Source organism: Taudactylus pleione, unplaced genomic scaffold, assembly GCF_031769625.1.
Source record: "Taudactylus pleione unplaced genomic scaffold, aTauple2 ptg000226l, whole genome shotgun sequence".
Taxonomy (NCBI): domain Eukaryota; kingdom Metazoa; phylum Chordata; class Amphibia; order Anura; family Myobatrachidae; genus Taudactylus; species Taudactylus pleione.
In genome coordinates this window covers 151,932-178,984 of record NW_028284628.1, presented here as the reverse complement: position 1 = coordinate 178,984, position 27,053 = coordinate 151,932, and the positions used below count along the sequence as shown (strand labels likewise).

The 27,053-nt window shown below is 44.0% G+C and overlaps 4 protein-coding genes across 4 annotated transcripts in view; 2 read left to right on the top strand and 2 right to left on the bottom strand.

Moving 5' to 3' along the window:
- LOC148517106 (histone H2A type 1-like) overlaps positions 1 to 25,937 on the top strand; it is a 28,694-nt gene extending 2,757 nt beyond the window's left edge. Inside the window, exon 2 of the mRNA XM_088479023.1 lies at positions 25,646 to 25,937. Coding sequence (XP_088335149.1) covers positions 25,646 to 25,724 — 79 coding nt within the window. The 3' untranslated portion in view covers positions 25,725 to 25,937. The remainder of the gene's footprint in view (positions 1 to 25,645) is intronic.
- LOC148517109 (histone H4) lies at positions 879 to 1,299 on the bottom strand. The gene has a single exon (XM_088479091.1). The coding sequence runs from the start codon at positions 1,243 to 1,245 to the stop codon at positions 934 to 936; it is 312 nt and encodes a 103-aa protein (XP_088335217.1). The 5' UTR covers positions 1,246 to 1,299; the 3' UTR covers positions 879 to 933.
- On the top strand, positions 3,744 to 4,486 carry LOC148517108 (histone H1-like). The gene has a single exon (XM_088479022.1). It carries the CDS (start codon positions 3,764 to 3,766, stop codon positions 4,427 to 4,429), a length of 666 nt encoding a protein of 221 aa, XP_088335148.1. The 5' UTR covers positions 3,744 to 3,763; the 3' UTR covers positions 4,430 to 4,486.
- On the bottom strand, positions 5,129 to 5,592 carry LOC148517107 (histone H3). The gene has a single exon (XM_088479025.1). It carries the CDS (start codon positions 5,577 to 5,579, stop codon positions 5,169 to 5,171), a length of 411 nt encoding a protein of 136 aa, XP_088335151.1. The 5' UTR covers positions 5,580 to 5,592; the 3' UTR covers positions 5,129 to 5,168.
- Positions 25,938 to 27,053: the final 1,116 nt, after the last annotated feature.

The window sequence follows — 27,053 nt, the reverse complement described above, 5'->3', positions numbered from 1 at the left end:
TGTCTGTGTGGATAAGAAAGCCTACAGTGTTCTGCCAAACCAGAAGCACCGTGAGTTTGGCTTCTGATTGTCTCTAGACGACAGAAAACGACCAGGTGCAGGAACTGACGGACTCATTTATAAATCTGCCTTCAAAACACTGACTCTATTCCTATGAGCAGTGTGTAGTAATTCCAGTGTGGTTTAGCGGTTTGATACATTTGTTACAATATAGGCTAAGGCCTGGACCATATTGTAACTGTATAAAACTCTGTGGATTGCTACAATGTTACATGATCATTCAGTTACAGCAGCCTGCAAACATGTCTTTACCAAAATCAACAGCCACAGAAGACAATAATCTATTGCTTTAACCAGTGTAATGCTCAATTTTGATTGACAAAATTATTTGAAAGGGCTCCCCGCGTCTTAATATGAATCTTAATGGTGATGTGATTGTATGCAATGTGCTATTGTTTTCAATTTCATCCTTCCCAGGCAGAAAGGGGTTATGGCTTTTAAGAGAATAGGGCTTTACCTACAGCCAACACAAATTAGAATCTTTTCTGTTTTTCCCTTCTAAAAAGTGTACGTTGTATCCGTCAGCTTACAACTAGTCAGCCCAAAACACAGATTTGTGCCATCGTTTATTACGGCCTCACTCAATTCTCTAACATGGGGATACGTTCCAAACTGTGCTTGAATGTCCACACCTAGAACAAGTTTATAATGGGTATGTGCATCGCTATGAAATAATAACCTGTAACGCTGTAAATGTAATCATCAAACACGCAGCTCAATACGAGGAAAAAAGTGATATATTAGCACCTTGTAAAAGGTCTGCTGTTTGCCAGGACAAAATACTAGCAGTGAATTATAGCGCTCTCTTAGAAGAGATGGGCGGCCCTGAAAAGGGCCTTTGTGTGGGTGTTAGTATTAGATGTACATCAGTGTTCAGCCCCCGAAGCCATAGAGAGTGCGTCCCTGACGTTTCAGAGCGTACACCACATCCATGGCGGTGACTGTTTTCCTCTTGGCGTGTTCGGTGTAGGTAACGGCGTCCCGGATAACGTTCTCCAGAAAGACCTTCAGCACCCCACGCGTCTCTTCATAAATGAGACCAGATATGCGCTTCACACCCCCTCTCCGGGCCAGACGACGGATGGCGGGTTTCGTGATTCCCTGGATGTTATCCCGAAGCACCTTCCTGTGCCGCTTTGCGCCTCCTTTTCCAAGCCCCTTTCCACCTTTGCCTCTGCCAGACATGCTGCTCCTTTTTCACTGGTTCTACTCGAAACAAGAAGAGAAATGTTCTTGCGCTGCGGAAAAGTCCTCCTCTTATACAGTGCGGGCGGACCTAGTAGGAAACCTCTAAGATATGAGGGAGGAGTCCTCCTGTGCGTCACATCCTGCTCCTTGTGACACTTCTAATACAGGGACAATATCAGTTTTGGGACGACTTCTCCCAGTGCAATTATTAGAATTAAAATGTATACAAGAACTCATCCTCTACACAGACTGAACTGAGACTGTGTATGTATCTAATGAGATATGTGTCCATATTATAAGTGATCTTTAACATTACTGTTCCCCTATTACTACTTGTTCCCCATTCTTTCACCTGTTTCTCCCTTTTCCTCATTTCTCTTGTACTTTTTTTATAGTCTCCCCCTCTTCTCCATCTATTCTTTCCACAATTCCTTCAGTTTCCCTTATTCTACCCTCTATTCCTCCCATCTCACTGTACTGTTACCCCCCCTTTTTTTATTTATCTTTGCCTCCCTCCTTCTGTCTGTCTGCCCTCCAAACACATCCATCTGTTTACTCCTCTCTCTTCACTGAGATAGGTTTTGTATCACAAACTGGACAAGGCACACATTACAGGCTGCGTGGGGACTTTCTTTATGTAGAATTTAAATGTCCATGTTTTTGTCCAAAGGGTGGGGTCTCCATGAGCTTTGAAGGGGGGTGGTGTATGTGGGAAGGCTACCCTTATTTCTAGTAAGCAACTGCCAGGCTGTCAATAACAGCTTTATGTAATAATTGTCTGGCACCACAGTCCTGCCACTGTGGTGTGCTCTTCCTAACATTTATTGCTGAGTTCCTTTTAAACTGTTATTGGCATTCCAGCATGATCTTTGCTTCTAGCCCAGGTTAACCTCACACTTCTTAGCTGGTGACTGAGGTTTGTTCTGTAACAGTTTCAAAGTAATGGGGCTAGCTTGCCATAGCCATATTACTGACACATTTATCTTGATAAATATACAGAAGAGATTTGGATGAATAGAAGAACATTTAGAAGTGTCACACACACATTCTACGCTGCCAGCAGAATCCCAGGCAGGATTAATATGTAGCTTATACCCCTTTTACACCAGAGCAAAACCCTGGGTTTTTGCTGGGTCTACCTGGGTCGCAGCTCAGTGTAAAGGGGTCCCTGAAAAAAAACCCAAGTCAAGTGACCCAGCAATCCAAACCAGGTAACTACCACGGTTGGACCCAGGTACTGGTGCAGTGTAAACGGTGCAACCCGGGTTATCTGACCAGGGTCATGCCTAAAATGAGCTGATTGGTGGTTGTGGAGCATTCACCTCCCACTTTTTATGACCTCACAGGTTTAGCAGGGCAGACCTGAGTTCAGTGTGAACAGGGCTGACCTCGGAGTAACCAAGATCGAAGGTGCAGTGTAATACCCCTTTTCCACCGAAATTCCGGGTCTGACCCGGAGTTGGAACAAAGTTCCTATCCGGATCAGACACGGAATTTTGCCGGCACCGACTCGGGATATTCTCGAGTCAGCGCCGCTCACACCGCAGTCGTGTCTGCATAGACCCGGCTTTTGCGGAGTGAAAGTGGTCGCTTGGAGATGACGTCATCTCCAAGCGCCACTGAAGCCGGACCAATTGGCCGGCTAGCAGCACACTCCAGGTCATCGTGACCCGGGGGGGGGGTTCTGTTCTAATAGCAGGGTTTTACGAGCTACGCCCGTGTTAAACCCTGCTAGTAACCTGGGTTGGATTGCCGGGTCCCTCATCCCGGCGATCCAAATCTCTCCCCTTTTACACCAGGGAGCTGCACGGGTTAACCCTTCAAAAACCCGGGTTTTCGCTCTGGAGTAAAAGGGGTATTAATGGGCCTGACCTGGGTTTTTGGTGGAAAAGAGGTATAAGTCTGTTATGTATCCTTACTATGTCATAGTAACTAGAGCTTCTAGACAAGAGTACAAATACCTTGTGAGGCAACCTGTCTGTGTTATCCATCAGAGTGTACAAAAGCCCACACGTTGCCTTTATGTGTCTCAAAATCCACCCGGCTCTATACAGATTATGCCGCAGAGCCCCTTCACTATCTCCAGTGCCAGGAGGAGACAAGATGATCCGATAGGACATATTAGCCTCGCATGAAAGGAAAGATTTGTAACATGCAGGGCACATGCAGACTGGTGTGGATGAGCTGCCAGTGACTATTTCTATCTTACCTCGTCGCGCCTAAGCGAGCAATTGCCATAAAGGGTAAAATTAGGGTCTTAGAGTAGGAGTGTGGAGCAAAGAGCCAGCTCGCTGCCCTTCTAAAGCCGTATAAAATACTCTTTTTCTGCGCTAGGTAAACACACGCTGAGAGCTGATTGTCCCTTTCATTTAGATACATATTCCGCCAATGGGAACACAGAACGCACCACGGTGAGCAGCCAATCACAGCATAGCCGGCACTGTATATAAAAGACTTCGGCAGATGTGCGTGCCACATTATTATTTCAACTTGTTTCGCTGAATTGTAAGCTAACATGGCAGAAACTGCACCAGCCGCCGCCGTCCCTGCTCCATCAGAGGGCGCAGCCAAAAAGAAAAGACAAACGAAGAAACCTGCGGGAGGAGCCAAGAAAAGTCCCAAGTCTTCTGGCCCCAGCGTCTCCGAGCTGATCGTGAAAGTCGTGGCCGCCTCTAAAGAGCGCAGTGGGGTTTCTTTTGCCGCCTTAAAGAAGGCTCTGGCTGCGGGAGGCTACGATGTGGAGAAGAAAAACAGCCGCATCAAACTGGGGGTGAAAGGCCTTGTGACCAAAGGAACCCTCACCCAGGTGAAAGGCACAGGCGCTTCCGGCTCCTTCAAGCTCAGTAAGAAACCGGTAGAAAGCAAGAAGGCCGCTCAGAAGTCTCTGAAGCCCAAGAAGCCTGCGGCAAAGAAAGTGGCCAAATCCCCGAAGAAGCCCAAGAAAGTTCCGAGTGCTGCTAAGAGCCCGAAGAAAGTAAAGAGACCATCAAAGGCGGCTGCTGCCAAAAGCCCAAAGAAGCCTAAAGCAGTGAAGCCTAAAAAGGCGGCCAAGAGTCCGGCCAAGAAGGCAGCTAAGCCCAAAGCTGCCAAGAGTCCGGCCAAGAAGGCAGCTAAGCCCAAAGCTGCCAAGAGTCCGGCCAAGAAGGCGGCTAAGCCCAAGAAAGCAGCGGCAAAGAAGTAATGGACAAACAACCGCAGCCTCTTCCTTATCACACCAAAGGCTCTTTTCAGAGCCACCCACCCTCTCTCAGCAGAGCTGTAATCGCACTGCGTGTTCTCTAGGGGCTCCTTTGTGATTCGCTTGTACTGTATTTAATGGTTAACCATGTAAAGCCTCCTGGGCTTACACATCACCATTCAATGTCTCAATCTTGGGGTGTGGGGGCGGGATGTTAATGATTTAACAGCTTTAAGTATCACAAATTGGACAAGGCACACATTACAGTAATTCGTTTTTATACGACATAATCCCCCCCTTAATCATTCACAGCCTCTTCCGGCTAACCACGTTGCTCGGTGGGGTGAACATCGCTCAGGGAGGCCGTTCTACTGCCTAAGAGCAAGTGATGTTACTTCTAGATCTTTGTTCCCACCATAACACAAAGGCTCTTTTCAGAGCCACCCACCCTGTCCCTGGGTGTACAATTATGGCCCTTTAACAATTAGTGCATGCTAGATAGGAGACTTCTGCCTTTGACCAATGCAGCGGGAAGGTGCGGGGTACTACAGAATACGCGATATGAGGCCAACGAAGGAGACTGGTCATGTGGACTCCACCTAGGGGGGAAGCAGAGTTGAGGCAATATATATATATATATATATATATATATATATATAGTTGATGCTTCAGCTCGTTTAGAAAGATTTGGTGGCTCTGAAAAGAGCCTTTGTGCTGCGTGTATAGGAGTGCTGAGTATAGTCTATGCCCTCTCCCCTCGGATCCTGCGGGCCAGCTGGATGTCTTTGGGCATGATGGTCACCCTCTTGGCGTGAATGGCACACAGGTTGGTGTCCTCGAAGAGCCCGACCAGATAAGCCTCACTGGCCTCTTGCAGGGCCATGACGGCAGAGCTCTGGAAACGCAGGTCGGTCTTAAAGTCCTGGGCGATCTCTCTCACCAAACGCTGGAAGGGCAGTTTGCGGATCAGCAGCTCGGTGGATTTTTGGTAGCGCCGGATCTCTCTGAGGGCAACAGTTCCTGGTCGGTAGCGGTGAGGCTTCTTCACGCCGCCAGTAGCTGGGGCGCTCTTCCGGGCTGCCTTGGTTGCCAGCTGCTTGCGGGGAGCTTTTCCTCCAGTAGATTTACGGGCAGTCTGCTTGGTCCTGGCCATCGTTCTATACACTAGTAATGTAGAAAGAAGAATGAAGAAAGAATAGTCGGAAACAACGCTATTTATCCACAGTGCTGCGTTGTGATTTGATGAATTAAAGACGCCCATCATTCTGATTGGCTGAGGTAAAGTCGTTGTAACTTTCAAAAGGCCCGCCAAGATTTTTCGTTTCCTCCATTATTAGGTATGTAAAGTATATAATATAACAGGCCAGTGTGGGAATGACACGAGTTACAATAAATAGTTGTTGTTTTTTTTTTATTGTTTAATTCAAAGTTCAGTCGATGTAATTTAACCGGATATTATTATTTTTGAATACCAGCGAGAAGAATCAATGAGCGACCCCCTACATACGGACGGTGATATTGCATCACTACACTATAGGACTCGTGTCGGGTCTAAAGACAGACAGTAATCACCTCGCTGAATAGCTGCCATGGGCGGGAAAGTTTTGTGTTTAGACAAAATTATTCCTTCAAGCTACACTTCAAGTATATAATCACAGTAAAACAGCATAGATCAATATATCAGCAAATGGTGCAAAATTCACAATAAAAACCATTTGATTGAAAAAATCATTAACAATACATTTATATGGAAGGCATCAGTTGTCATATTGTGAGTAATATGAGATCTGAGTATAATCAGTAGGTCTGCATGCATTGGAAACAAAATATGATACTAAAGGGAAACAGTAAATATTATTTTACAATTGTTTCTATTCTATGAAACATTAGTGGATACAATCTTTATCTTAGACCACAACCTAAACCTCAGAGAAACTACATGAAGAAATACAGGGCTACATCTGTATAGTATATAGGGGCTCACACTATACTGTACTCAGTTGAAATAAAACACAAGCTATACTAAAGGTACAGTATATAAAACAGTCACTTTTATTGCTCTATATTCATTCCAGATTTGTATTTTCCTTCTGCACATTCAGTTATTTTATTTACATTTTGCTTGTTCTGTTTCTACTCTCATGATTTCTGAACATGCAATTACGTAGTTATTAGTGAGATACTGGTGCAGATAGTAATTGGTGATTACTAAGTAAATACTGAGAGGTGGTATATTTAGGGGACACTGGCTTCCCAATAGGTCCCCATGTGCATGTGCTGCCATCACTGGAGGGCATTAAGCTTGGGTGGACAATTATTATTGGGGGATGGAAGGTAATCACACTTTAGTAAACTGTCGAGGGCCGCATGTAATATATTTTATATTTATGACACCTATCAATAAAATTGTATGGGGTTTTATTGACAGTTGCGTTACTCAATTTCCCCACACACATTTATCTCAATGCTATAAATGCTCAATGCTATAAAATAAATGGAGTCAAATGCATACACTGTATATGAGATAAATGGAACAAGCAAAAATAATAATCTACTTAACATAATAAATATAAACATGCCGCCCAAAGAAAATAACATTTTGTGCAAGGGTTAATGCCAGCTTCACAAGACTGATGAGCAAACCAGTAACCACTAATGACAGGAAGGATAAAGGTGAAACCCTCTTAGAAACCCCTCTTTCTGTGAAGAATGCTGATGGTACTTTCCTTAGGTTTCTCACAGTCAATTGGATTATTGCGTGTATTAATGTTAAAGAATATATTGAAATTGAACAATAAAGAATCACTTCAATTTCAATAATTTGAACTAAATCATGTGCACAACACCTCAAACTGTGGGAATAGAGTCTTTTACAGGTAAAAACCAGAGGCTCATTTTACATGTTTACCCAAAAACAAGGGGACCCCACACTGCACATACTCATGTCTCTTTCATGGCAACCCATCCATCTCTACTACTATAAGCAGATGGTCATTACAGATAGTAGTGTGTGGATCCTGGTTGTCAAAGTATTCAGCTGCAGACATCGCGATTGAGAAATTATTATAACGCCAGTGTAAAGCATTTAGAAAAAAAAAAAAATAGTGTGTAATATATTTAAGGGCATCATCATCCAGAACCTAGAGGCCTTTCCGGGTTACAGATATCACTTATAAATTATTGCTAATTAATAAGTGAAGTTGGTTCCACTTTAGTCTACGCACATTTACAAGCTTTAAATTCCTTTAAAAACTTCTACTGCTATCACTTCTTATGGCCATACAAGAATTTGCAATTGCTCTTCTTTCTGGCAAGCTGACTGGGGATTATATTTACTATAAGAATATATCAAATTGTATATGCACGTTCAGATATGTGACTAGAATTGCGATTATAAACTGAATAGCATTGTTTTCCATATTTCGTTTCTTCCATTAAAGTGGGAAGGATTTTATCTAACAAGGTGGAATTTTGGTGTAATCAGTGAAAATAAAGTGATGGGATTTACTGCAAATTAAAAATCAAGTAAGGGCAATACCATTGGGGTGTTGCTGACGTCACAAGTGTGACACTTTAAAGACAAGCACTTATAATTGTGAGGTCCACATGGTGTTTATTTATGCACATTGAATACTACACAACTTGTTTTCTCTTTCTTGAAATAACGGAGACCAAAGGGAAAAACAATCCCTGTGGTGGAAGAAAACGAGCGCTAATGTAATATTTACCCTTTATCATATATAATAGGGTTTCCAAAATTGATATATGTGACTGCTGGATCTGTTGGTGTGCCGTTTGAGGTTTCCACATATATAGTTGATGTTCTTGCCGGATGAAGATTTGTCATTATCCTGTTGCTCAAAAATAAATAAGTAGTTTATGCTTCAGCTGTGGCTCTGAAAAGAGCCTTTGTGCTGCGTGTATAGGAGTGCCGAGTATTATCTAGGCCCTCGGATCCTGCGGGTCAGCTGGATGTCTTTGGGCATTATGGTCACCCTCTTGGCGTGGATAGAGCACAGATTTGTGTCCTCGAAGAGCCCGACCAGATAAGCCTCGCTGGCCTCTTGTAGGGCCATGACGGCAGAGCTCTGGAAGCGCAGGTCGGTCTTGAAATCTTGGGCGATCTCTCTCACCAGACGCTGGCGGATCAGTAGCTCGGTGGATGTCTGATAGCGGCGGATCTCTCGGAGGGTAACAGACAATCCTGGTTTGATATTTTAAACACGCGCTTAATCCTGATTGGTTGAGGCAGATTATTTTCAGTTTTCAAAAATCCCGCCAATAATTTCTATTTCCTCCTTTATTCTATGTAACAGGCCGGATTGGGAATGAAATGAGTCACATATGTAGCGGCGGTAGGCGCCCTGCTGGTGGGATGGAAGTGGTGAGCACGGTTTGTCTACGGCCAATACCCGCGATCCTGTTGTTGCTTATAGCCCACATGTTCCGGCAGCAGCACAATAATGGTAATGGGCGTGAGACGCTGGGTGCCGCCATTCCGCTTTGAGTCCCAGAACCGCTAATTCCGGTAACAGCAGAGATATTGTAGCTCCTTGTGTAATACCCCACTATGCAAGATATTACACCTGCCACCGTGCATCGCATTACAGCGCATGTCTGTTATTATTACACAGACAGACAATTCAAAGCAGTTTCAGCAGCAGCTCAGGAGCAGGTCACATGACCAGTGTCAGGTGGTAGGAAAGTGACAGTTGGGAGCGAGCAGCAGTTGGTCGGAGAGTATGCTGAGGTACCTGAGGTTGGAGCAGTTGTGTTGCTAACCTTATGGTCAAAATAAAGCCCTGTGTCACAACAGTAGAGGTGGCGCAGACTGAGGGGAGATTCTCCTCCCACCATCAAAGCTGTACTCAGTGACTGACACCAGAGACCGGCTGAGAAGCCCTTGGAGAGCCAGCTACAGACACCAGAGAAAACTGCCTCTAGTTACTTCAGTCCACCAGCACATAAAGGAGGACAGCTGAGAGCTAAAGAAGCAGTGAGCCCAGCATAGTGAGTACTGAAGCACCTGAGGTAACACAATACATACCTTAGGCCAACCAAATCACCAGCATATTACACCACAAAGGCAGCGAGTCCAACACTAGCAGCGCAGATAGCAGAGGAGGGAGCTGTAGTACTAAGCATAAAGACAGACACTGTCCAGTCGCCAACTGTTAGTTCAGGTGCTATCTCCCCAAATGTATGGACAGACCGAGCAGCTCTCCACTCAGTATAGACTGTGGGACAAGGAGTAAGAAAAGCCCATCGCTGCCGCATATAGTTATAACAATAAGAGCTGCGGACTGTACTTTAAGGAGAACAGCGAAAGATTTAAAGGAGTTTAAGAGACAAGCTAGACAGACTCTGTAGTTTGAGAACTAGCTATTACGCCCAAGATCAGCACCTAATGTAACCCGCAGCCAGCCAGTTATCCAGGAGTCACTGCAAAGAGAGAGAGAGAGTTGTGCACCACCGAGGTTATAACCTAGTTACATCTAAAGTGATATTTAGGGGTGGCTGGTTATTTTATACTGCAGTATAAAGTTTAAAGAAAAATTATTCAGATACAGTTGTAATGCTTAATGCTTATATATGTTTACCAAATCTTCACTCGAGAATTATTATTTTATGATACAGTATGTAGGAAAAGTTGATTCAAAAAGGTTATTTATAGAGTTTTGTAAGTCATTTATTCTAAATTATATTTGTAATACTTGGTACAAGTTGTTTGGTGTGAATTGGTTCATCAAAGGAAAAAGTTGCTGGAACGAGCCTGAAGAATAAAGATAACATTTTCTTACCTAATTTGTGTTTATTCTGGAGGAAATCACTGTACAATAACCAATGTCTAATAACGAACCTGTTAAGCCACTAAGTATAGTGGGCTGTAAGTTTGGGGGTACCACATTTGGCGTCCGCGAACAGGATACGACAGGAAAATGTTTGCACCACAAACCCCTGCATCAACCACGGGCCGGAGACAATTACCTGCCTCTCCAGGACAGAAAGCTTCAAGATCAACAAATGCCTCACCCAGCAGTGGTATGGTACATATGACACAGACATCACCCATTGTGATGCCATACTATTTTGGGGCTCCATGGTTACCCACGTATTCAGGAGAGATATGCACACAGGGTGCAAGCACTATTAAAGAATTTAAGGACAAAATGCGATCAATGTTCAAATTATATCCACTGAATGACGAACACAGAGTGGAAATAGTCATTGGACAGTTGAAAGGAGCTGCTTTGCGAGAGGTGAAAGCGTGGGCGGATGATGAAAGAAAAACAACGGAGGATGTTTTCAAAAAGTTAGAAAGTATATTTGACTCAAGGACAGTCTCTGAACTTAGAAGACGTTTGTATGCTAGGAAACAGCAACCTCAAGAGTCACTGAGAGAATTTGCTCTGGGCCTACAGGAAGCTATGAAGGACATCCAAGCCCGAGAATCGAGGGAAGTAGAACGAGTCGACGAGACTCTAATTTATTTATCGAAGGGGCACGATGAGAAGTACTACGAGCACAACTGAGGATGTGGAAACACAACCATCAGAGCTGTTCATTTTCAGAGTTCAAGGAGACGATGTTGCAAATTCTTGGACTCAATCAGAGTGATGACAACAAATTGTCAGAACAGATGGAAGATGGAGACATTGAAGAGAGCAGTAAATACATTGGGCCTGACCCCCTGACACTAAAGGGAGCAATTACCCAGCAGATGCAGGTGCAGTCTGCTCATGATCCGATCGGGGCCCTTGATAACAAAATCACCAAATTGGCACAAAGTCTTTCAGAGATGGGAAGAGAGTTGAGAGAACTCCGACAAGAACAGGCTGAAGCAAAACACAGAGACTGGCGCCAGGAACAAGGTGGGAGAAACAAGTCACGATGGAACATTCCTCGTGAGTCAGGCCTACATCCAACGGATGAATTCGATTCACAAGGGAGGCCCATCTGCAGAAGTTGTCGGCAAAGTGGCCACATTGAACGCTATTGCATCCATAGAGAGCCCAAGGACCAGCCCTCAGAAGAGACAGAAAGAATAGGTCCACAAATGGAAGAAGGGCAACCCAGAGTTGCGAGTTTGAACCCAATATTACAGAACCAAATAAAAATTGCAAGCACGCCATCAGCAGGTGATGTTACATCAGCCATCGCAAGAAGAATTTGGGGCAAAGTCGTATGGTTCCATGTGCAACGCGGCTATGGATTCGTGAACCGGAAGGACACCATGGAGGATGTGTTCGTACATTATACCGCCATCAAGAAAAACAACCCCAGGAAGTACCTCCGCAGTTTGGGAGATGGAGAGACTGTAGAGTTTGAAGTCGTTGTTGGGGAGAAAGGTCTACAAGCAGCTAACGTAACTGGCCCAGGTGGTGTTCCAGTCCAAGGCAGCAAATATGCAGCAGGTTACGACCATTATTGGCGCTATCCACAACGAAGAGGTTTTTCACCGAACTACCAACACAGTGAAGGAAGAGAGAACTCTGAAGAAATTGAAAGTGTGGTAGACAGAGAGGGTGCTAATAAACAATGGCCTTACCGAAGGCGTCGCTGCTATCAACCATTCTATCCAAGGAGACCATATAAATGCAGACAAAAATATTCCAATGCCGCAATGTCAGGTGAAGTGCTGAAGAGAACAGTTGAGCAAGATGTGGAGGAGCAAAGTGGATTGGGAAAGCAAAACTTGCGGGGAGTGATCAGACCACAACCTCCTTCAGAGCCATTATCTCAGAGTAGATTCAAAATGGATGACACCCATTCTAGTATGACCTTGACTGATTGCAAGTCAGACAGTGAAAGGGTTGCTAATTCACCAATAGCAGAGAGGTTGGGGTCCCCTGAACCAAATTGCATAGTTTCTTTTCTGCAAAAGTCTAAATCTATTGATCTTGAGGAACCATATATTGAAGCAAAGGAGTCTGTACCATCGGAGTACAAATTCCCAGACCATGAATACACTGAAATGAGTTCCCATGAGATAGCCTTAATTATGCAGCAGGTTTGAGAAAGTCGGGGAGGAGATACAAAGGCGCTATACCTATTCAGTATAGACATTAGCCTGTAAACAAATGTATAGAAAAGGTTTTGTTTTTGTGTATGCCAGATGTAAATAGTTCTTTTGTTTCAGAAAATGTCAAACGGACTGTTCTATATTGGACTGTTTTCTGTTGCGTGAGGACACACATATTTTCAGCGGAGATGAATGTAATACCCCACTATGCAAGATATTACACCTGACACCGTGCATCGCATTACAGCGCATGTCTGTTATTATTACACAGACAGACAATTCAAAGCAGTTTCAGCAGCAGCTCAGGAGCAGGTCACATGACCAGTGTCAGGTGGTAGGAAAGTGACAGTTGGGAGCGAGCAGCAGTTGGTCGGAGAGTATGCTGAGGTACCTGAGGATGAAGCAGTTGTGTTGCTAACCTTATGGTCAAAATAAAGCCCTGTGTCACAACAGTAGAGGTGGCGCAGACTGAGGGGAGATTCTCCTCCTACCATCAAAGCTGTACTCAGTGACTGACACCAGAGACCGGCTGAGAAGCCCTTGGAGAGCCAGCTACAGACACCAGAGAAAACTGCCCCTAGTTACTTCAGTCCACCAGCACATAAAGGAGGACAGCTGAGAGCTAAAGAAGCAGTGAGCCCAGCATAGTGAGTACTGAAGCACCTGAGGTAACACAATACATACCTTAGGCCAACCAAATCACCAGCATATTACACCACAAAGGCAGCGAGTCTCAACACTAGCAGCGCAGATAGCAGAGGAGGGAGCTGTAGTACTAAGCATAAAGACAGACACTGTCCAGTCGCCAACTGTTAGTTCAGGTGCTATCTCCCCAAATGTATGGACAGACCGAGCAGCTCTCCACTCAGTATAGACTGTGGGACAAGGAGTAAGAAAAGCCCATCGCTGCCGCATATAGTTATAACAATAAGAGCTGCGGACTGTACTTTAAGGAGAACAGCAAAAGATTTAAAGGAGTTTAAGAGACAAGCTAGACAGACTCTGTAGTTTGAGAACTAGCTATTACGCCCAAGATCAGCACCTAATGTAACCCGCAGCCAGCCAGTTATCCAGGAGTCACTGCAAAGAGAGAGAGTTGTGCACCACCGAGGTTATAACCTAGTTACATCTAAAGTGACATTTAGGGGTGGCTGGTTATTTTATACTGCAGTATATAGTTTAAAGAAAAATTATTAAGATACAGTTGTAATGCTTAATGCTTATATATGTTTACCAAATCTTCACTCGAGAATTATTATTTTATGATGCAGTATGTAGGAAAAGCTGATTCAAAAAGGTTATTTATAGAGTTTTGTAAGTCATTTATTCTAAATTATATTTGTAATACTTGGTACAAGTTGTTTGATGTGAATTGGTTCATCAAAGGAAAAAGTTGCTGGAACGAGCCTGAAGAATAAAGATAAAATTTTCTTACCTAATTTGTGTTTATTCTGGAGGAAATCACTGTACAATAACCAATGTCTAATAACGAACCTGTTAAGCCACTAAGTATAGTGGGCTGTAAGTTTGGGGGTACCACTTATTTCCTCCTTTATTCTATGTAACAGGCCGGATTGGGAATGAAATGAGTCACATATGTAGCGGCGGTAGGCGTCCTGCTGATGGGATGGAAGCGGTGAGCACGGTTTGTCTACGGCCAATACCCGCGATCCTGCTGTTGCTTATAGCCCACATGTTCCGGCAGCAGCACAATAATGGTAATGGGCGTGAGACGCTGGGTGCCGCCATTCCGCTTTGAGTTCCAGAACCGCTAATTCCGGTAACAGCAGAGATATTGTAGCTCCTTGTACCCACTGTACATGTGGGGAACTCGGGGAGAAGGACAGATGAAAACTGGGTGCAGCGGCTGCAAATACATTACAACAGTCGATTAATAGCTGAATATCCAGCAAATCAGAGGCAGCCACATGCACTCGCGGGAGAATGAAGCGGGTCCCAATAAGAAAGCTTCAGTCACGGTGACCACTTACGGCGGGAATATTACACCCTCACAGTACAGGACCCGGGTCCAAAGAGACAATGTAATTACATATAATGTACTGAATAGCTGCCATGGGTGGGGATAGTATTGCGTGGAAACAATAATATATGTGCCTTACTAGCTACACTTGCTAATGTACGGAATATCACACTATACTCTATATGAAAGTATCAAGGGTACCTTTATATGTTAGGTCTCAGTTATCAAATTGTGAGTAGCTTTAGAAATGTGTATATTCGGAACTGCTGTATGCATTGGAAACAATATGATACTTTTGGGAATCCGCAAATCGTATTATAACATTGTACCTATTCTATTGAAACATAAGTGGATACAATTTATTCCAATGTATCAATTTAACCTCAGGAATCTGTGAAAGTACATGAAGGAAAAAAGATCTCTACATCTGGACAGTAATGTGGTTTATAATAATGGGACTCTCGGTGGATATACAAATCATATACAGTACTAAAGGTACTGTACAGCAACCGTATATAACATCAAACAGTTACAGCTAAAATATAATTAGTAATATGTGGGAGAGAATATCATACATTAATAATCCATACTGGTGCAGACATGGCTGAAGTTAGCTTCTTATTAGTGCTCCAGCCTCTTATTCACTTCTTATTAGTGCTCCAGCCTCTTATTCACTTCTTATTAGTGCTCCAGCTTATTATTCAGAACAATTTATATTGAAATTTGTGTAATTCAATTGTTTTAACTGTAATTTGCCTGGCCCAACAAGGGTTTGGCCATGAAATAGGCTGAAAGAATATATACCCAGCACTAGACAAACAGGAGGATCAAGTATAAATGCAGCAAATGGAAGATGTGATTGGCAAACTAACTTGACAAAATAGAACAATGAAATACTCTGCTATAATGTTGGGACATTAGTAAACACAGAGTAATTTATATACATAAAAATAGTTAATAAGAAACAAAAGTAATATAGACAAATCATAGGCTGACAAAGTAGGCATAGGCACCACATTATACCATTTTGAAAAAGTAGCTGTAGTGTTGCAAGGGTTAAAAAGCCTTGGACCACAAATTTGACCCTTATAACCTACAGAGGGGAGTCACATAGACATGACCCACTTGTATTTTCCCTGTGGTGGAAGAAAACGAGCGCTAATGTAATATTTACCCTTTATCATATATACTAGTGTTTCACAAATTTATATATGTGACTGCTGGATCTATTGGTGTGCCGTTTGAGGTTTCCACATATATAGTTGATCTTGCAGGAATGGAGAGCGGAGCTGAAGATTTGTCTGTATCCGGTAGCTCCAAAAGGCTGGTAAAGTGGGCACAGGCACCAAATTATACCATTTTGAATAAGTAGCTGTAGTGTTGCAAGGGTTAAATAGACTTAAGCCACTATTTTGACACTACCAAACAACAGAGAATGGTCACCTACATATGATTCACTTGTATTATTTCTGGCCCAACAAGTATTTTGGGCATGAAACAGGCTGGCAAAGCAGGCACATTGAAAAATGATACCATTTTAAATAAGTAGCTGTAGTGTTGCAAGTGTTAAATAGCCTTGGGCAACGAATTTGACAATTCCAACCAACAGCGGGGTGTCACTTACATATGATCCACTTGTATAGTGCATGGCTTAAAAATGTTTTGAACATGAAATAGGCTGGCAAATTGGGCACAGGCACCAAATTATACAATTTTGAATAAGTATCTGTCGTGCTTCAAGGGTTAATCAGCCTTGGGCAACAAATTTGACCTTTGCAGCCTACAGATGGGGATCCCTTACATATGACCCAATTGAATTATACCTGGCCCGACAAGGTGTTGGGCATGAAATATGCTGGCAAAGGTGCAAATTGAATTGATTTAAATAAGTAGCTGTAGTGTTGCAAGTATTAAATAGCCTTGAAGCACAAATTTGACACTACTAATCAAAAGAGAACAGTCACCTACATATGATTCACTTGTATTTTTTCTGGCCCAACAAGTATTTTGGGCATGAAATAAGCTGGCAAAGTCGACACAGGCACCAAGTTATCAAATTTTGAATTTGAAGCTGTAGTGTTGCAAGGATGAAATAGCCATGGGCCGCAAATTTGACAATTCCAACCAACAGCAGGGGGGTCACTTACATAAGACCCAATTGTATCATGCCTGGCCGAACAAGGATTTGGGTATGAAATAGGCTAGCAAAGTGGGCAGAGGCACCATATTTTATTTTGAATAAGTAGCTGTAGAGTTGCAAGGGTTAAACAGCCTTGGGCTACAAATTTGACATTTCCATTTAACAGCGGGGTGGTCACTTACATATGACCCACTTGTATTTTCCTTCGCCCAACAAAGATTTGGGCATTAATTAAGCTGGAAAAGTGCACATAGGCATCAAATTATACCGTTTTGAAAAAATAACTGAAGTGCTGCAAGTGTTAAATAGCCTTGGGCCAGAAATTTGACACTATGAACCCATTCAGGGTGGTCACTTACAAAATGCCCTCTTGCAATTGTCCTTGCCCAACAAGATTTTGGGCAGGAGATCTGATTTATGCACATTGAATACTACACAACTTGTTTTCTCTTTCTTGAAATAACGGAGACCAAAGGAAAAACAATCCCTGTGGTGGAAGAAAACGAGCGCTGATGTAATATTTACCCTTTATCATATATAATAGTGTTTCACAAATCTATATATATGTGACTGCTGGAGCTGTTGGTGTGCCGTTTGAGATTTCCACATATATAGTTGATGTTTTTGCCAGTTGTAGAGCGGAGCTGAAGATTTGTCAGTATCATGTTGCTCCAATAGGCTGGTAAAGTGGGCACTGGCACCAAATTATACCATTTTGAATAAGTAGCTGTAGTGTTGCAAGGGTTAAATACAATTTGCAACTTTTAACCAACAAAGGGGGGTCACTTATATATGACCCACTTGTATTTTGCCTTGCCCAACAAGGATTTGGGCATGAAATAGACTTGCAAGTGGGCACAGATACAGATTGTATCGATTTGAATAAGTAGCTGTAGTGTTGCAAGTATTAAATAGCCTTGGGCAACAAATTTGACATTTTCAACCAACAGAGAGCAGTCACTTAGTAAAGACCCACTTGTATTTTGCCTGGCACAACAAAGTTTTGGGCATGAAAAAGGCTGGCAAATTGAGCACAGGCACCAAATTTTCACATTTTGAATACATAGCTGTAATGTTGAAAGGGTAAAATAGCCTTGGACCACAAATTTGACACTTCCAACCAACAGAGAAAAGTCACTTACATATGACCCAATTGTATCTTGACTGACCCTACAAGGTTTTGGGCATAAAAAAAGCTGGCAAAATGGGCACAGGCACCAAATTATAAAATATTCAATAAGTAGCTGTTGTGCTGCAAGGGTTAAATAGCCTTGGACTACAAATTTGACAATGTCAACCAACAGCGGGGTGTCATTTACATATGACCCACTTGTATAGTGCCTTGCCCAAAAAGGTTTTGTACCTGAAATAGGCTGGCAAATTGGGCACAGTCACCAAATTATACAATGTTGAATGAGTAGCTGTCGTGCTGCAAGGGTTAATTAGCCTTGGGCAACAAATTTGACCTTTGCAGTCTACAGATGGGGATCACTTACATATGACCCAATTGCATTATACTAGGCCCAACGAGGTGTTGGGCATGAAATACAGTAGGCTGGCAAAGGTGCAAATTGTATTGAATTAAATAAATAGCTGTAGTGTTGCAAGTGTTAAATAGCCTTGGGCAACAAATTTGACAATTCCAACCAACAGCAGGGTGTCACTTACATATGACCCACTTGTATTTTTTCTGGCCCAACAAGTATTTTGGGCATGAAATAGGCTGGCAAAGTTGGCACAGGCACCAAATGATCAAATTTTGAATTTGAAGCTGTAGTGTTGCAAGGATTAAATAGCCATGGGCCACAAATTTGACAATTCCAACCAACTGCAGTGGGGTCACTTACATATGACCCAATTGTATCATGCTTGGCTGAACAAGGATTTGGGCATTAATTAGGCTGGCAAAGTGGGAATAGTCACAAAATTATACCATATTGAAAAGTAGCTGAAGTGCTGCAAGTGTTAAACAGCCTTGGGCCACAAATTTGACCTTTTCAACCTATAGAGGATAGGTCACTTCAGTGGCGGAACTCCAGGAGACAATGGAGTCATTTGAATCTGGGCTTTTACTGGGAGCACTACAGGGGGCATTACAGGGGCTTACTACAGGGGGCATTATGGGGGCTTACTACAGGGGGCATTACTGGGGGCTTTCTACAGGGGGCTTGATACAGGGGGTATTACTGGGGGCCAGGGGTGTATCTAGGGATCCAAGCGCCCCTGGCAATGTAATGGACTGGCGCCCCCCCTATGCAGAGCCCCCAGTAGTAACCCTCCAGTAGCAATCCCCCTATGCTGCATTGCACCCATTAGTAGCCCCCCTATACAGTGCCCCCCCTATACAGTGCAACCCCCCTAAATTACCCCCAGTAGTGGCCACCCCTATACAGTGCCCCAAGTAGTGGCCACCACCCTAAATTGTCCCCAGTAGTGGCCACCCATATACAGAGCCGCCAGTAGCAGGCACCCCCCATAAAGTGCCCCCAGTAGTGGCCACCCCTATAGAGTGCCCCCAGTAGTGGCCTCCCCTATAGAGTGCCCCCAGTAGTGGCCACCCCTATACAAAGCGGTCACCCCCTATTTCAGTGCCCCCCCACACACACACACACACAAAGAGAGAATAAAAAAAAACTTACCTGATCCTCATTCCTGACGCGACCGCCGCTGTCCGCTTAGTCCCGCCTGCTCTTCTCCTGCATGGGAGAGACATCATATGTCATGACGTCTCGCCCATCACATGCCTGCAGAGGGAGCCGGAAGACGGAGCTCATTAGCGAGCTCCAGCCGGCTCCCTCTGCGGACAATGCAGCAGCTAATGAGAGTCAGGCAGACTCTCATTAGCTGGCTGCTATTACAAACACACAGCCGCCGCTGGCGGCTGTGTGTTTGTACACTGTGTAGGGCAGACCGCTATCACTGCGGTCTGCCCTACACTTGTGGGGCCGAGGGACTTGTCCACCCCTTGGCTACTGGTGGCACTGCCGGGTGGCGCCCCCCCTTTGGTCGGCGCCCCTGACGAGTGCCATCCTGGCCAATGGGTAGATACGCCCCTGCTGGGGGCTTACTACAGGGGGCATTACGGGGGCTTACTACAGGAGGCATTACTGGGGGCTTAATACAGGGGGCATTACTGGGGGCACTACAGGGAGTTGACTACAGGGGGATTACTACTGGGAGCACTACAGGGGCCCTTACTACTGGGGCACTGCAAAGGGGGACCACTACTGGAGGTACTGCAAAAGGGGACCATTACTGGGGGGCACTACATATGCGCCACTGCATAGGGGGACCTCTACAGAGGGCACTACACAGTGGGACCACTACTGGGGGAACTGCATAGGGGGGAAACAGCTTGGGCTGGCATAGGTGCTGGGGGGTCGTACATTTTAATATGGGATGAAGTTATGCCACTGGGTCACCTACATTTGACCCACTTGTATTTTGCCAGGCCCACCAAGGTTTTGGGCATAAAATAGGCTGGCAAAGTGGGCATAAGCACCATATTTTAGTTTGAATAAGTAACTGTAGTGTTGCAAGGGTTAAATGGCCTGGAGCAAGAAATGAGACATTTCCAATATTTAGAGATAAGTCAATTACAGCTGGGGGTCACTTACATATGACCCAATTGTATTTTGCCTGGCCCAACAAAAATTTGGGCATATATATATATATATATATATATATATATAGGCTGGCAAAGTGGGCATAGGCAACAAATTATAACATTTTGAAAAGGTAGCTGAAGTTCTGCAAGTGTTAAATAGCCTTGGGCCACAAATTTGACACTGTGAATCCATTCAGGGTGGTCACTTACAAAATGCCCTCTTGCAATTGTCCTTGCCCAACAAGATTTTGGGCAGGAAATCTGATTTATGCACATTGAATACTACACAACTTGTTTTCTCTTTCTTGAAATAACGGAGGCCAAAGGCAAAACAATCCCTGTGGTGGAAGAAAATGAGCACTAATGTAATATTTACCCTTTATCATATATAATAGTGTTTCACAAATTTATATATGTGGCTGCTGGAGCTGTTGGTGTGCCGTGTGAGATTTCCACATATATAGTTGATGTTCTTGCCGGTTGAAGAGTGGAGCTGAAGATTTGTCAGTATCATGTTGCTCCAATAGGCTAGTAAAGTGGGCACTGGTACCAAATTATACCATTTTGAATAAGTAGCTGTAGTGTTGCAAGGGTTAAATACAATTTGCAACTTCTAACCATCAAAGGGGGGTCACTTAGATATGACCCACTTGTATTTTGCCTTGCCCAACAAGGTTTTGGGCATGAAATAGACTTGCAAGTGGGCACAGATACAGATTGTATTGATTTGAATAAGTAGCTGTAGTGTTGCAAGTATTAAATAGCCTTGGGCAACAAATTTGACATTTGCAAACCAACAGAGAGCAGTCACTTATAAAAGACCCAATTGGATTTTGCCTGGCACAACATGGTTTTGGGCATGAAAAAGGCTGGCAAACTGAGCACAGGCACCACATTTTCACATTTTGAATAAATTGCTGTATTGTTGAAAGGGTAAAATAGCCTTGGACCACAAATTTGATACTTCCAAGCAACAGAGAAAAGTCACTTACATATGACCCAATTGTATCTTGACTGACACTACAAGGTTTTGGGCATACAAAAAGCTGGCAAAATGGGCACAGGCACAAAATGATACAATTTTGAATAAGTAGCTGTTGTGCTGCAAGGGTTAAATAGCCTTGGACCACAAATTTGAGACTTCTATCCAACATAGGGGGGTCACTGAGATATGACCAACTTGTATTTGGCCTGAACCAACAAGGGTTAGAGCATGAAATGGGCTGGCAAATTGGGCACAGCTACATATGCTATTGACTTGAATAATAGCTGTAGTTTTGCAAGGGCTAAACATCGTTGGGCCAGAAATTTGACCTTTGCAACCTACAAATGGGATGACCCTTTTGTATTTTACCTGGCCCAACAAGGTTTTGGGCATGAAATAGGCTGGCAAAATGGGCAATGGTGCAAATTGTATTGATTTAAAAAAGTAGCTGTAGCGTTGCAAGCGTTAAATAGCCTTGAACGACAAATTTGACACTATCAAATAACAGACAATGGTCACCTACATATGATTCACTTGTATTTTTTCTGGCCCAACAAGTATTTTGGGCATGAAATAGGCTGGCAAAGTGAGCACAGGCACCAAATTATCAAATTTTGAATAAGAAGCTGTAGTGTTGCCATGGTTAAATAGCCTTTGTGACCGGATGTCTTCCAGCCCGGACTCCCGATCACAGGTTGGGGGTTTGATCCCCACTCGACCTTGGGGTATCAGGGATTCCCACTTACCGTCAGTGACCACCTGTCACTGACTCCGCCCACTGCGCCGTGGGTGTAACGATGCTGCCACCAGCAAACTTTACCATCAATGTTTTGAACCGCTTCTTAATTAAACTCGGGCTCCTACCGCCGGCGCCTGGAACCACTCTACTGCATATGCTTTGACTGGCTGCGGCCACTCCTCCTATTTGGTGTCGGATGTTCCTGACTGATCCCTTGCAATGGACCAGGCTCCTGCTGGTTAGCTGGCAGGGGGCTTGAGCTTCGGAGATGCTTGGAGATGACAGAGGTGCAGTGCCCAGGGTATAGTGTGTGGGGGAGACAGTGGTAGGCCCAGACCAGTGGGGGTAGAGGCAACCAGAAACTGTCCCGCCCACAACCCCAAGACAGGTAAAAGGAAACTGTAAGGCCCTACGGAAGAGTTGTCCCTGACTTTAGTACTGTAGTGACACCCCTTACAGATTGGACTAGGGAGGGACTTCCCAAGTCAGTGGACTGGATGCCCGCTCATGAGTTGGCATTCCAGTCATAGAAGGAATTTCTGGTACCAGCTCCAGTGCAGATGGCGCAATTTGAGGACCAGGACATTGTGGTACGAACTAATGCGTCATTGCACGGACTTGGAGCAGAACGGAGCCAGGATGGGACATATGGGCAGGAGCACCCTGTGGATTTATTGAGCAAGATACTGCTATGGTGGGAGGTGGGGTATGCCATAATTATAACACAGTGGTTTTCAATTGCTTGGGCTTTGAACCACCTTCAGCACTATGTTTGCAACTGGGCTCCCACAGGGGATGTGACAGACTGTTGTGGTGGAGCCTTGGACTTCAGTATTACTATTTAGACATTGTGCACCAACAAGGAAAGGCCCCTAGGTAGCATCCTTTCACCCCAAGAGTCTGCGGGACCAGGAGCCAAATTGTTGGGACATGGCCCTCTGGTGATCCGCATGGATGAGGGGGTTGAGAAGTGTGGCCGGAGGCCGACCACACGTGATTAAACTGGCTGCCACGGCATTGAAGAGATTAACCCTCATGTCACGGCACCATTTTTAAAAGGACCTTTAGGCGCAGTGCGCCACATACTGCGAATGTATAAGTAATGTGTTGAACATGTCATTCAATGTGCTGTGCGCAGTTGTGGAAATGTACTTTTTAAATGTTTATTCACTTATAAGGAATGTATAAGTTGTTTTGTTTTAGAAAGCTGTAACATTGAAATCAAATGGTTATGAGACATTCTCGCCTCCTAGTGATATGTAATTATCCTGATGTAGTGACCAAACCTTCGTTTAGCGCTTTCATTGAAATGCAATGCAGAGGTCTCTGGTGTGTCTCTATGTACAATACCTAGCCAGTTTGGTAAAAAATAAGTTGTTTGTGTTTAGGAAGCTTCTATTTTGTGTAAGAATTTAGAAGGTGTTAAGACTCAGAAAGCCAAAACTGGTTTAGTCATAGACATGTGAAAAGACGAATGTAATAGAAGTTAGCATTATTTTTACCTTATTAGAAACAGTATATGCTAACTCAGTTTGTGCTTAGGAAACCAAATGTTTTTGGGTGGATTAGAAAGGAGGATATTGGGTGACTCCTTTGAAATGTAATATGTTGTTAAATTATATTATGTGAGGAATCATGTTTGGTTGAGCGGAACCCAGGGCAGATTTGCCCCCCTGTGATATTGTGTGTAAGAAAGATATAAAAAGAGGGCCTGTGAGCCCTGTATGTTGTACATCTTTGACAATCCTTTGTGGAGAAGAACTGCTGTTAAGATTCCTGTAACATCTTGTACTGTATGCTGATTATTCCCCTTCAATCCGAAGGGATGGGTCTTTTTAAAGACCACTGAGCAATAAACATCTTACCTGTACATCTGTACCCTGCGACCAACAGAATTGCGCAAAAACGCTATTCCGTTCTCCTGCTGTTCTGGGTAAGAGCTCGGCGTCTCCAAGTTCAAGCCCCCTGACCAAGCTACCATGCAGACCTGGTCCATTGCGAGGGATCAGGTGGGAACAGCCGACACCAATCAGGGGTTATGGCTAGAGCTAATCAAACAAATAACAGCAGTAGCGGTTCCGCCCTATGGTTTCCAACCAATCTCCTTAAGTGCATGACCTGTGCATGTGCTGGCAACATGCAAATTTAACATTGTCCCCTATGGACAGGGGGGAGTGGTCACTCCCCTGAGCCTGAGACTACCTGGTGTTTTGGTCGCAACCCAGGAGTCTGCTCGTCTAGGGCCGGTGGAGGTTTCCCTCCAAAACCCTACTTCCAGGAATCTGCTAAGGGACCAGGCCAGCCACCTCTGCCTGAATCTGTGCTCCAGAGGTGGGCAAGAAGGGTCCCCGGGCACGGCTTCCTGGTCATGGAAGGGAAGCTATGTTGGAGCTCCCTGAAATGGTTAGCTGGCTGCCTTAGCCAGCTTCCTATGCACCTCCTCATAACACTTCCAGGCATGAGGCTGCAAAGGAGGATATTTTATTTCTTCTGGAAGGGGCTGGGGGGATCCAGCAGCCCACTGAGGACTCTCGATCCCCTAGCCATCCAGAGCATAACAGGTAAGTGAATTCTCTTTAAATGATACACTTTAAATTATACATTAAACATATACATTCGCAGTAAGTGGCGCACTGCGCCTAAAGGTCCTTTAAGAAATGGTGCTGTGGCATGAGGGTTAATCTCTTCTGTGACGTGTCAGCCATTTAAATCACGTGTGGTCGGCCTCCAGCCACAGTCACCTACATATGATTCACTTGTATTTTTTTTGCCCAACAAAGATTTAGACATGAAATACAGTAGGCTGGCAAAGTGGGCATAGGCACCAAATTATACCATTTTGAAAAAGTAGCTGAAGTTCTGCAAGTGTTAAATAGCCTTGGGCCACAAATTTGACACTGTGAACCCATTCAGGGTGGTCACTTACAAAATGCCCTCTTGCAATTTTCCTTGCCCAACAAGATTTTGGGCAGGAAATCTGATTTATGCATATTGAATACTACACAACTTGTTTTCTCTTTCTTGAAATAACGGAGACCAAAGGAAAAACAATCCCTGTGGTGGAAGAAAACGAGCGCTGATGTAATATTTACCCTTTATCATATATACTAGTGTTTAACAAATCTATATATATGTGACTGCTGGAGCTGTTGGTGTGCCATTTGAGGTTTCCACATATATAGTTGATGTTCTTGCCGGTTGAAGAGCGGAGCTGAAGATTTGTCATCCTGTTGTTCCTATAGGCTGGTAAAGTGGGCACTGGCACCAAATTATACCATTTTGAATAAGTACGGTAGCTGTAGTGTTGGAAGGGTTAAATACAATATGCAACTTTTAACCAACAGATTGGGGGGTCACTTAGATATGACCCCCTTGTATTTTGCCTTGCCCATCAAGGTTTTGGGCCCAGATACAAATTGTGTTGATTTGAATAAGTAGCTATAGTGCTGCAAGGGTTAAATAGCCTTGGGATTTAAAAATGACACTTGCAAATAAGAGAGGGGGTCAAAATACATATGACCTACTTGTATTTTTCCTAGCCCAACAAGGATTTGGGCATGACATAGGCTGGGAAAGTGGGCACATGCACCATTTTTTACATATTTTGATTAATTAGCTATGGTGTTTCAAGGGTCATTTAACCCTTAAATAGCCAGTTGTGCATTGATAGTGGTAGGAAAGATGTTAGTAATCAGTTGGGCAGCATAATGAAGGTAACTAATGTGACTCTTCTCTTTTGTACAGCAGTACTTCTTCAGGAGGGTGGAAGCCAACACTTCGGGAGGCTCTCTCATTACCTCTGCTTTTGTGTGGTTATATGTAATATTGGTGTGGCAGTCACCTGTGTGTACAAGGACTATGATAAGAAGGACATATACAGTGAGCCAGATGTACGGCACTTTGGATACTGCATCCTCCATAGTAAGACATTATTCTTATGTCCAGTGGAAGTTCAGTTATTCTCTGCTTATCAAATTCCTCTCTATTTTTATTGGTTGAGATTATTTAATGAGGTAAAGGCAATGATTGCATAATAAAGGGCGTTTTTTCTCTTGTAAGAAGAATTCTTTTTAGACAGCTGCAATAACATGGAGCTTTTATTGCTTACACCGCTATGGCGGAGCTTTTCTTTTACTGACTGATATTATGTGAGAGATTTTAGATAAAAATTTATATTTTTGTATTTATGATAAATCATTCTCTCAAAGTCCATTGTGGGACACTGGAAGGATTCAGTATGTAATACCGGCAGCTGTTTACTTGCCGGTTCAATTCTAGACAGGAGGAGATCCTGACACTGGCTGGTAAGTACCCTAACCCTCCCCTCCCCCCTAACTCTAGGGGTGATTAACCCTAACCTAATCCTTCTACACTCCCTAAACCTAACCTTCCCCCCTAGAGGTACCTAACCCTAACCTAAGCCTTCTACACTCCCTAAACCTAACCCTCCCCCCTAGAGGTACCTAACCCTAACCTAAGCCTTCTACACTCTCTGAACCTAACCCTCGCCCCGCGGCTAATGCAAGGGACGCCCCAGACATACCTCGCTTGGGCTGTAGTCCTGTAGTATGTGTGTGTTTTATTGTATTGCTAGGTGTAATTAGTGGTGCAACTCTTCTGCCAAATATGCAGATCTCAAGCATAATCTAATCCCACATCTGGTTAGTACACACAGCAGCAAAGTCATAGGACTATGTTAGGGTACAGTCTGTGAATATATCCAAGATCAGTGATTCCTAGTCACCATGTTCGGTCAGACATGGTAAAAAAAAAAAACTTGTAATCCACACATAAATTCTGCAGCAAGAGGGATCCAGGTGTGACCTTTCCAGCTCTCTGAGTTAGTTAGTTATTTACCATCATTAGAGCCCCACAAATCCTTATCCCAGGTACCATTACCTGTCTGGAGATTCTCTGCAGACTCCCAGCACTCCGGACCACAACACGGTCTCGCCATCATGGGCTGGGGCCCAGTTCAGGTCTTGTTCTCAAGATGTTTCGTGCTGGCCAGACCCATTGTTGGCAATTTTGCTGAGAAGTAGAATTGGGCTTGTTTTTAGGCTTATTTTTGAGTAAACTGAGGAACCGGATGGATCAAAAGACAGTGGGCCTGATTCAGAGCCGGACGCAATTAGCGCTCGCTCGTCCAGAA

What these genes read in the sequence shown, in the direction of transcription:
- LOC148517109 (XM_088479091.1), bottom strand. Translation starts at nt 1,245, where the DNA reads ATGTCTGGCAGAGGCAAAGGTGGAAAGGGGCTTGGAAAAGGAGGCGCA.
- LOC148517108 (XM_088479022.1), top strand. Translation starts at nt 3,764, where the DNA reads ATGGCAGAAACTGCACCAGCCGCCGCCGTCCCTGCTCCATCAGAGGGC.
- LOC148517107 (XM_088479025.1), bottom strand. Translation starts at nt 5,579, where the DNA reads ATGGCCAGGACCAAGCAGACTGCCCGTAAATCTACTGGAGGAAAAGCT.